The following is a 12,129-nucleotide window of genomic DNA, read 5'->3' as shown; positions in this document are numbered from 1 at the left end:
TGGGAGATCGATGTTCACCCGCACCTGTATCCCATCAGTAATCTGCACACCTGTCCTGATCATCACCTCTCCCCTTCAAAAGCCCTGACCTGACATCCATTCCCTGCCGGATCGTTAGCCATGACCACCATTTCCCCGGAACCCATCACCCATCCCTGTCTGCTCGTCGCTAGTGTTTTTTCCTATCCTTTGGATCTGCTCATCCACTCCCATCAACCCACCTCCGCTGCCCGCTCCGCCACCCGGAACTATCTACCTCCACGTTCTCATCATTTAAATAAATTCTCACCATCTTCATACTCACCTTGTCCTGGTCTGCTTCTGGGTCCGATTTTTGTAAAGCGTGACAGATTCACAGAATAGAGATGACTGGTCATCGTGTCATCATGATGTTGCTGTTGCTACTTGCYCCAGACAGCATTTCTGACCTGGGCATGCTGGTGGAGAAGAAGAAGGAGAAGAACCATCAACATTCTATGCAGTTTATACACTTTTTCTTTCACTTTTCCTATTAGCTTTTGTTATTTCTATTCAAGAAAGTTTGGGGTGAGTTTTGTCTTCCGAAGTACCACCTCTTGTTTGACCCCCAGATCTGTGATGTCATAAAGAGCAGTTTTCAGAAGGAGGAAGTCATTGGAAGGAGACTTCGGATCTGTCCAACTAATGAATCTGAGACAGCCTAATTTACATTATTGAAAATAACAGGTTTGCAGACAGCTCTGCCTGCAAATAGGCCACTTCGACATGAACCACAGTGACTTGCAACACTGACTCACCCTGGCTTTCACTTTCCCCCAGTCACATGTCTTAGGAAGTTAGGAGTGAAGACTCTCGTGACCGCATATTTATCTGCAGACTCCCATATCCCCTCCGCCCYTTCCACCCTGCTCTGTAGTCCAACATTCCTTCATTTCTACCCTAGTGAGCTGGGAAATTCCGGGGAAGAGGTCTGCTGTTTCTTGAACGTTTGCTGGGAAAGAACATGGGATTTGGCCAAACCCTCTGTAGTTTATAAAAAGGACAATGGATCCCACTAGTTCTTCACTTTTCACTTTCACTTCACGGCCGCTTGACTCCTCACCTCCCCATCTTCTCACCTCTCGCTACTTACATTCACGATGGCCTTCGCACCAAAAGCCTGCAGTCTTTTCCTGGTGGTTTTGCTGGGAGTTTGTATACAGCTCAACGGAGGTAAGATTTCAAAGTAATTTATAGCAATGTCAGCTACGATATATGGAATGTACGGTGCAGTGTGCATGCTTTACTAGTTACCCGACCGACTAGGTATTTTGCAGTGACTAGGCTACTGTGCATATGGTGGCTGTCATATAGCATAAAATTAGTGTAGAATACTATAGAAATTGCAGTTATGTACAGTTTCTTCATAGAACAAGCAATGTGCAAAAATGCGTTCATGTGAATTCTTATCCAAAATCCAATTTGAAAACAGATTTTTCATAAAACTACTTTTCCATTAAAATGTTTSACCATGTTAATTGATGTTTATAACTCTCATTACAGCTCAGTACATTCCAGGTGCCAGATGCAAATGCCCAGGAACCATTATGCACATCCAGGAAATCATTGATGACTTTGAAATCATTGAAAAGACCCATTACTGCGACACTACTGAAATCATGTAAGTACTGCATTAATTTAAGCAGAAMGTGGTTTCTCTCTCTTTCTTTGTTTGTWTGTTTCTGACATTAACTTATGACATGACAATCACCTCTATCAGCCTTATATCAGTTGTGTGACACAAGCATTAATTGTGTGTATGTGTGGTTTGTTATTTTCAGTGTTACACTGGCAGAAGATGGAGCCACAAGGTGCCTGAACCCTGTTGGAAGAAAGGCCATGTTTTTCATCAACTGCTGGAACAAGTAAGATAGATCACATCATCAGACCCATCATCACCATACCTTGGCAGAACTATACTGCAGTTATTACAATGTAATAACTTATTGATCAACATTTATCACAATCTAATGACATATAGATTTAATGGTAAAAAAGCAAAGTTACTGTAATTATAAAAGTTACTGTAATTATAAAAGTTACTGTAATTATAGTTTAATCACACCATTAAGTAGCAGACATGAGGCTAAAGCATGCCAAAGCACATACTTTAGAAACATCCTACAGCGCTTGACTTAATATAATCCATGTAACATTAGTCCTTTCTGAGAATAACACTCTTCTCCCTCCTTCCAAATAGAATAAACAAGGACGACAATAAAAAGAAGAGGTGTCTTAAGAGAAAAGCAGTGTGAACGTAACGGAGGAGGGGAGGAGGGGCATGGAAAACCCACCGATTGGATTTTCCCAGAAGTCATGTGACCAAGAAGAATGTTGGGGGCTGCACTGCACTTGAGAGAGAGGGAGCGGGAGTGAGAGAGAGAGTGAGAGTGAGAGAGAAAGAGTGAGAGAGTGAGAGAGTGAGAGAGTGAGAGAGAGAGAGAACTACAAGTATACAACACTAATTGTGAGACATTTAAAGATATCATATGTAAAACTCTTTATTTATTTTTCTATTTGTTATTCAAATAAGTGTATATTAATGAACAGATAAATGTGATTGAAATTGAAATAAAAAGGTTTTTGACACAACTTGAAGATTCAACGTTCTCTTAAATCATAACACTCCATTTGTTATGAATGCTTATACCAAGTCTTATGATGCAATATGGGGTGACACAAGCATTATTACTGTCACAATTAATGCATAGGGCCTAATACACATTGTCTATAGAGAGTGCTATGGGAACAGTTCCTTTAACATTTGACAGAGTATGAAACACTGTGGAGAGAGAGAGGGTCCCATGTAYGGCAACACTGAAATAAGACCCGTGATCATGACTTAAACACAGCTGGTCTCAACAGCTGCAGGGGTTGGCTGAGAAACAAAGGCTGGACTTCCAGGACAGGAGAAAAATGTACTGATGCCATAGCGACCTGGGGTGAACCTCGACAAACATGACGTTTCTCAACTACTGGAATACATGAACTGAACACACTAGGGTTAGACATATTACAGTCACGTGTAATAATCCTATATAATCGGATTTATTGGCACAAACTAAATGTGAAATAAATGTCCAAATAAATGTTCATGAAATGTTGATTTCCAGCCATTACAATACTGTCAATGTGCACCATCTACTGGAGGACCTTAGTACCTAAACCCAGATAATCACTGACTTGTGTAATTACAGCGTTACTACACAAACATAAAGCAACTTAATGTAAAGGTATAAAATCAACTGAATGTAAAGGTATAAAATCTACTGAATGTAAAGGTATAAGATCAACTGAATGTAAATGTATAAGATCAACTTAATATAAAGGTATGAAATCAACTTAATGTAAAGATATAAGATCAACTGAATGTAAATGTATAAGATCAACTGAATGTAAATGTATAAGATCAACTGAATGTAAACGTATAAGATCAACTGAATGTAAATGTATAAGATCAACTAAATATAAAGTGTTACCTAATAGTCAACTCCACAGGTATAATAACAACTTGTCAATGTCAAGTGTTACCAAGTAGTCAATGATAATACCAGAAAATTATTTAGACGCCAATATTTACCTTCTAAATAAATCAAGATAATGTAGCTTTCTAAATAAATCAAGATAAGGTAGCTTTATCAATAAATCAAGATAATGTCGCTTTCTAAATAAATCAAGATAAGGTAGCTTTATCAATAAATCAAGATAATGTCGCTTTCTAAATAAATCAAGATAAGGTAGCTTTCTAAATAAATCAAGATAAGGTAGCTTTCTAAATAAATCAAGATGACATAGCTTTCTAAATGTGTCATTGAAAACAACAAAAGGCTCTAGGAGGTCTTGAATATACAGTTGAAGTCGGAAGTTTACATACAACTTAGCCAAATACATTTAAACTCAGTTTTTCACAATTCCTGACATTTAATCCTGGTAAAAAAAACTCCCTGTATTAGGTCCTCCTGACAGAGCTGGTGTAACTGAGTCAGGTGTAACGGTTTTCTTCCAGGGGTGAAGGAGAGGACCAAAGTGCAGCGCGGCTAGTGTTAAACATGTTTAATAAAGAACAAGTGAAACACTACAAACAACAATACAAAATAACAAATGTGAAAACGGAGACAGACTATCTGGGTGCAGACAATACAGAGACAGGGAAACAACACCATCTAAAATTACATACTGAAAATTAAAAACAAGCTCCTAATTAATGATTAATAAGGGAAAGATTTACCGGATCTGACTGATTAGAGAACGCATAATTAGTGAGACATAGAAACAAGACAAACTAAGACACACATACATTGAAATTCACCAGAACTACATGTCCTGACAACTAGAAAAGCAACACATAATAATCTGGTACAGGACGTTACAGTACAGTATTGTAGGCTACTTGCTACGCAAACAGCTTTTATCATATATTGCTACACTATAAAAATCCTGAAGAAAATTGTAAAATTACTTCTGTGGAATGATGGTCGGGCTTTGTGGATGGCCACTCAGTTACCTTGATTTGTTGTACTTAAGGCCAATTTTTGCTAAAATTTGGAAGATGCTGGGGGTCATATGCCAATTTGGAAAGACATATTGCGACCAAAGCTTTAAACTTCATTGAACTGATAAAAAGTCAAACCATAAAAAATCTGGTCGACGTTACAGTTAGCCCCCTCTGCTGAGGTCGGATCGAACGCAACCTACAAACAAGAGGAGGGTCTGGGTGATGGCATCTGTCCCGCTGGTGGCGGCTTCAGTCGCGTGGGACGAGGGACCCACTCAACACTGTCTTTGTCCCCTCCTTAGCGTCCTTTGAGGGGCGACCCTCGCCCACGATTGGCTAAGAATCCTCCCCAAGGCCCCCACATGATTTTGGAGGTAGCTCAGGACAGAGAGGTAGTCAGGACAGAGAGGTAGCTTCAGGAAGAAGAGGTAGCTCAGGACAGAGAGGTACTCGACGGACAGGAAGGGGGCAACTCCGGACTAATGCAGCATGACGTGCAGCTCCGACTGAGTGGCAGCTCCGAGACTGAGGTGGCAGCTCCGGACTGAGTGGCAGTCCGGCTGAGTGGCAGCTCCGGATGAGTGCAGCTCCGGCTGAGTGGCAGCTCCCGGACTGAGTGCAGTCGGACTGTAGGGCAGCTCCGGACTGTAAGGCAGCATAGACTGTAGGCGCAGCTCATGACTGTAGGGCAGCTCATGACTTAGGGCAGCTCTGACTGTAGGCAGCTCATGACTGTAGGCTCATGACTGTAGGGCAGCTCATGATGGCTGAGGCTCTGGACGCTCATAGGCTGGCTGACGGCTCGGCAGATCCTGTCTGTTTGGCAGCTCTGGCAGATCCTGTCTGGTTGGGGCCACTGGCAGATCTGACTGACGAATGGCTCTAGCGGCTCCTGACTGACGAATGTCTAGCGGCTCCTGACTGACGAAACGGCTCTGACGGCTCGGGACAGACGGGCGGGCTCTAACGGCTCGGGACGACGGATTGGTCAGACGGCGCTGGGGAGACGGATGGCTCTAGACGGCGGAGGGGGAGAGACGGATGGCTAAGATGGCGCTGGGAGACGGATGGCTCGACGGCGCTATAGGGGGAGACGGATGGCTCCGATGGCGCTTTGGCAGACGGCCAGCTCTGACGGCGTTGGGCAGACGGACAGTTGGCGCTGACAGAGCGGGCAGTTCATGCGCCTGGCCGACGGCAGTTCAGCACGCTGCGACGGCGACTTGGCGGCATGAGACGTACTATAGCGCCTGTGCGTGGTGCGGAACTGGAGGTACCGGGCTGAGGCACACGCTTCGGGCGAGTGCAGGGGAGCAGAAAGGCGCAACACTGACTCTCGAGCGCTGATAGGCCTGGTGGTGGTACACGTCAGGAACTGGAGAGGGCTGAGGCAAACACATCTAGGGCGAGTGCGGGGAAGCGAAGTGGTAACAGGGCTCTGGAGACGCTACAGGGAGGCTTGTGGCGTGGTTGCTGGACTGTATGCAACTGCTGAACTAGGAAATGGATTGCGTGGGAAGGAATGTAACAGGCTCTGGAGATGCACTGAAGGCTCATGGTGCGTGGAGGTAAGGACGGTGTGGTGCTTGTATAGTTTAAGGGCTGGGCGGGAAAGGTGGCGCGCTATACCGGACCGTGAAGGAGGACACGACGTCGTCTGAGCACCGGAGCCTCTCCAACCTTACCAAGGTTGAATGCTCCGTAGCTGCCAGTGCGGGGCAGGGAAGAGGTGGATGCCCGCACTGGCTATGCAGGCGAACCGGGGCACCACCTGTAAGGCTGGTGCCGTCGTACGCGGCCGAGGAGACGTACTGGAGGCCAGATATGTTGGCCGTTTCATGGCCACCCGGTGAGCCCTGATCCAACCTAGCCCTACCAGTGCGGCAAGGTGGAATAGCCCGCACTGGGCTAAGCAGCGTACTGGGACGCACGTGCGCTCCCCCGCATAAACACGGTGTCTGACCAGTACGACGCCCCTCTCACGCCACGGTCAAGCCGGGAGTTGGCTCAGTATCCACGCGCTTCGCCCACACTCCCCTTTAGCCCCCCCCCAAACATTTTGGGTGAGCTCTCGGCTTCCAGCCTCTCTTACGTGCTGCTCTCAATCCACGCTCGTGGCTGTGGCTGCCTCCTTCTCCTCCGAGGCAGGCGATTCTCTCCAACTTAGCCCAGGTCCTTCTCCGTTGAATAATTTGCTCCCAGAACATTCCTCCTGGTACGCAGCTTCTGCTTTGCTGTTGCCATTTCCACGCTGCTTGGTGCCGGGTTTGGTGGGTGTTTCTGTAACGGTTTTTCTCCAGGGGTGAAGGAGAGGACCAAAGTGCAGCGCGGCTAGTGTAAACATGTTTAATAAAGAACAAGTGAAACACTACAAAACAACATACAAAATAACAATGTGCAAAACCGAGACAGACCTATCTGGTGCAGACAATCACAGAGACAGGAAACAAACACCCACAAAATCAACACAAAACAAGCCTCCTATAATATGATTCTCAATCAGGGAAACGATTACATCTGCTCTGAGAACCATATTAGGTCTGGATAGAAACAGACAAACTAGACACACAAATAGAATTCTCACCCAGACTCACGTCCTGACCAACACTAAACCAAGCAAAACCATAATAAATCTGGTCAGGACGTTCATCAGGTTTGGTAGGCCTCCTTGCTCGCACACGCTTTTCATTTCTGCCCACACATTTTCTGTAGGATTGAGGATCAGGGCCTTGGTGATGGCCACTCCAGTACCTTGACTTTGTTGTCCTTAAGCCTTTTTGCCACAACTTTGAAGTATGCTTGGGGTCATTGTCCATTTGGAAGACCTATTTGCGACCAAGCTTTAACTTCTTGACTGATATCTTGAGATATATCAATATATCCACATAATTTCTTCTTCATGAAGCCCATCTATTTTTGTGACTGCACCAGTCCCTCCTGCAGCCAAAGCCCCCACAACATGATGCTGCGCCTCCTCTTTTTTCTCCAAACATAACGGTGCCATTACTGGCCAAACAGTTCTATTTTGTTTATACAGATCAGAGGACATTATCACAAAGTAAATCTTTTTCCCCATGTGCAGTTGCAACCGTAGTCTGCTTTTTTTGACGGTTTGGAGCAGTGGTTCTTCCTTGTTAGCTGCATTCTCAGGTTATGTTGATATAGAATCGGCGTTTACTGTGGATATAGATAATTTGTACCTGTTTCTAGTCAATCTTCACAAGGTCCTTTGCTGTTGTTCTGGGATTGATTTGCAACTTTTCGCAACCAAAGTACGTTCATTCTCTAGGAAACAAAACACGTCTCCTTCCTGATTCTAGATGGCTGTTGGTTCATGGTGTTTATACTTGCGTATATTGTTTTACAGATGAACATGGTACCTTCAGGCGTTTGGAAATTGCTACAACAAAGACTGAGAACCGGCCTGTGGAGGTCTACAATTTTTTTCTGATGTCTTGGCTGATTTCTTTGATTTTCCCATGAAGTTCACGCAAAGAGGCAACTGATTTGAAGGTAGGCCTTGATCCATCCACAGTACACCTCAAATTGACAAAATGATGTCAAAGTTAGCTATCAGAAGCTCTAAAGCCCTGACATAATTTTCTGGAATTTTCCAAGCTGTTTGTAGGCACAGGCAACTTAGTGTATGTAAACTTCTGACCCACTGGAATTGTGATACAGTGAATTATAAGTGAATAATTCTTCTGTAAACAATGTTGGAAAAGATTGTCATGCACAAAGTAGATGTCCCAACTGGACTTCCAAAAATGTAGTTCAGGTGGTTGAAAAACGAGTTTAATGATCGCAACTTAAGGTAATGCAAACTTCCCGGTTCAACGTAGAAGGGTTTCTGAAACAGCTACTGATTTGCTGCAGCGGCCTAGTTTCTTCCCTTTAGATACACCATGGATGTGTCCTAAATGGCACTCTATTCACATATTGGTGGCACTTCTTTGACCAGGACTCTGGTCAAAAGTATGCACTATAAAAGGAAAGGGTGCCATTTGGGACGTACGATGTTTCTCCAGCGTGATGAGCTCCAAGGCAGCACGTCTTGGCGTTTGACCATTACTTTGAGCTGTGAGATAATCTTTGCTGGAGGAGTGTCAGAACTGGCCTTCTCAATGGGAAATCAAAGGGCTTGCTGGTGGTCAGCGAGAGCCAAGGAAGTGTGGGAGAGAATAGATCCTCCATAAACTTCTTATTCCAGACAGAGTTCTGAGGCTGCTGAGCTTCCTTTTGTGTGAGCACGCACGCACATGGACTTAAACACACACACACACACACACACACACACAACACACAACAACACACAACACACACACACACACACACACACACACACACACACACAACACACAACACACACAACACACACACACACACCACACCACACACACACACACACACACACACAACACACACACACTATAATAAACCTGCCGCATGAGATCATAAACACAAACAAAGCCTAGAACATAGCAGATGAAAGGGTGCTTTGGCATATCTGCTGTGGCATACCCTGCAGTAATATCAGCATTCCTGGAATTAAATCATCTGTTAAGACCAGTAATGAACAATAGCTCAGTGAAGTTATTGGGAGAAGACGAGGCTAATGTTACTTAACTATGGCTAGATCAATGGCACCCTATTCCCTATTTAGTGAGCGAGTTTTGACCAGGGCTCGTTGGGCTCTGGTCAAAAGTAAGCACTAATGTAGGGAATAGGATGCCATTTGGGATCTGGCCTATATAAACTGTTGTCATCATACTATTTGGAACACAAGATGGAAATGGACGTTCACTAAATGATCATTGATAAGGTTATTGATCATCCGCCTGAGGTTAGTAGACGAAGGTTCAACATGTTAGGTAAGTTGAAAACACTCTGCTTGATGTTAGAAAGGCTTCAACTCTGGTTGCATGCTGTTATCATTGTTCTGAGGTTCCCCCTAGCTGTCAGAACAGCAGAACCTCCGAGTAAGAGAACCTTTCCTTAAGAAACTAGATCAACAAATACATCATCAATTTATCGTCTGCATGTTATCAGCAAAGCAGTTGGATTTTCAATGGGTGGCGTTTCATGTTTCAGCAAAATTGCTASTAATAATTTGTCTGGCACTTTTGCAGAAGCCTCCCACCGAYGAGTGTGTTTCATTTTTAACATTCTGCGGCAAAGGCACAAATCCTGAGAGAAATATTTTGCATTTTATTTCCATGATGTGTGTTGTTCCCATCCTGCTTTAAAGCTTATATATAGCTTTTAAAAAAGGACTGGGCTGTCTCCCACAGTGTAATACTCTCTCGTATAGGAGAACAGCAGCGGCTGTTAGAATCAAAGATGTGTGAGAGCTGCCACTGCCTGGCTTCTGTTAGAATCCAACAAACCCATGCTGTTCGTCAGATGTAAAAAAATAAAAAAWWAWAATAATAATWAAATAAAAAAATGGCAACCTAATATTTTATTTATACAYGTGGAGCATGCCCAATCGCTTGTTGATGTAGCTGTCAGACAAAGGGAAGAGTGTAAATTGCCCCTAACACGTTATCCCCATGCAATATTCATACAGCTACTGCAATAACATGGCTTTCATGCGTTCTCTTTGTTGCTCTACAGGCCGTGAAGAGAGTGGGGATCAATTATATGAAAATAGTCAAGAGAGAATGCTGTGAAGAACGGAACGACACACAATCAAATAAACAACTGTGCCAAACGACTCTAGAAAGCCCTGCTTTGACTATGTTGGCTATGGGTTCTCTTGTGTGTGTGTGTGTGTGTGTGTGTAAACACTGTATACATCCATGTGTGTGTGTGTGTGTGTGTGTGTGTGTGTGTGTGTGTTGTGTGTTGTGTGTGTGTGTGTGTGTGTGTGTGTTGTGTGTGTGTGTGTGTGTGTGTGTGTGTGTGTGGAAACACTATACATCCATGTGTGTGTGTGTGTGTGTTTTATGCGTCACCATGGGTATATGACTGAGGCTTCAGGGTTAGGAGGAAAACCTCTCATGTCCCGTCTTGTCAATCACCCAGCTTCGACCCAGAAATAAAGAATGACACACGCACCCAGCTACTCTCTCTCATTGTCTAGTGGGCCWGCCTGCCTGCCCAAGGCCCACTGCTCCCCAGATGCAGAGATGCAGACCACATGTCATTTTAAGTGYAGAGAGAGGTTACTATACAGGGAGTCAGGGAGAGAGAACACATCACAGAGTAACTTGCATAAACAGAACAGGAGACTCACTAGGAGCTAATGTAGAAGGCAGCACACACCACAGGGAAACTCCATCTTAAATACATCAAGCTGTTGTCCCATCAATCCAAACACTGAACTCTATGTGAAATGTAGACGAATCGAGGWGAATGACGTGAACATGGCATGATATGAAATGTCCSCTGATACTTCACCTTTGTTAGGCTTGAATAGKTGATTTGAGGAAAATACGTCAAAACATGACTTTGCTCTAGCTGGTTTGGACGGAAATGTATTTAAATGATTGTTTTATTCATCGTGGTAATGGACTGTGGCAAAGGATCTTTGATTGAGATATTACACAAATGGGATTTCCTTCCACCTGATGTAGCTACCATTGACGTCCAGAGCGAACGTTAGGGTTGTCATTTGCAGGGGAGAGGGAGAAACTACCACATGGAAAACAGAAATACAAAGCCTGTCTAGGGGATTGTTTCTGGACACTGGTTCAGGTCTTTGACTACTGAACTTATCTGTCTGTCAAGTGTTGAGATGCAGTGTCAGGAGCTTATAGACACACAAACATGGACACACACACACTGACACACACATGCACACACACTTTCTCTCTCACAGAGGATAAGGCTGGTTGCAAATGTGCATATGCTGCTCACTGGCAAGATTACAGGAGGCTGAGAATGGAGTGTGATGTGATCTCACCACACAGTACTCTAGTATATTCATACTTTGCTTGTATGCTAATCCTTTTCACATGGTCATAGAGCTGGGATTGCACTGTGCCATTTAATTATCACAAAGTCACTGGAACATTCTGCTGAGAGACACACCGCAAGGAATGAGCCAAACATCAYATCGAAATGTATTCAGCCCCATAGCCCCAACGGTAGTTGCAGTAGGTAAATCCACATTTCCATGAGACACAGTAGTTAGAATCAATCAGGCAAGTTTAATTCCCGCGTCGCAACAAGGGAACGAGCAATCAGCTGAACAGAGCTAGTGGGTCGAACCTCAACCAATACATTAAACCGAACACAGACGTTGCTTAGTTGTTTTGCTTGTTTCTTGGAAATAAAGTAGATGGTTGTAGTTACAAATGTAAACCTACAGGGGGCAGCATATACACTCTGCTCTACTAGTCCCCCTTATCAGCATGCTGGAACAATCTCCTGTACCCACTGACTCCTGTTGTGCCCACCGTTAAGGAGGATACAGGGCTTACAGCAGTATTGAATTCATTAACCTTTTCTCCACTCGGGTCCAAAATGGGAACAGGACCGCAATTGTTGGAAATAACCCCTTCTGCACTTTAAACAGTTTATTGAAAGGGTCACGGATGGAAGAAGAGGGGCTGAAGAAGGGGCTCGCCCTTATTTGTTACTTATCCGAAAAGTGTCATCTTGTATCAGGT

At 44.2% G+C, this 12,129-nt stretch overlaps 1 protein-coding gene across 1 annotated transcript; it reads left to right on the top strand.

Moving 5' to 3' along the window:
* The first annotated feature begins 888 nt into the window (after positions 1 to 888).
* LOC111982423 (C-X-C motif chemokine 11) lies at positions 889 to 2,610 on the top strand. The gene is made up of 4 exons (XM_024013991.3): positions 889 to 1,191; positions 1,522 to 1,639; positions 1,800 to 1,883; positions 2,219 to 2,610. Exons 1-4 carry the CDS (start codon positions 1,119 to 1,121, stop codon positions 2,271 to 2,273), a joined length of 330 nt encoding a protein of 109 aa, XP_023869759.1. The 5' UTR covers positions 889 to 1,118; the 3' UTR covers positions 2,274 to 2,610.
* Positions 2,611 to 12,129: the final 9,519 nt, after the last annotated feature.

Source organism: Salvelinus sp. IW2-2015, linkage group LG21 (genome assembly GCF_002910315.2).
Source record: "Salvelinus sp. IW2-2015 linkage group LG21, ASM291031v2, whole genome shotgun sequence".
Classification (NCBI taxonomy): Eukaryota; Metazoa; Chordata; class Actinopteri; order Salmoniformes; family Salmonidae; genus Salvelinus; species Salvelinus sp. IW2-2015.
This window is presented reverse-complemented; position numbering and strand designations above follow the sequence as displayed.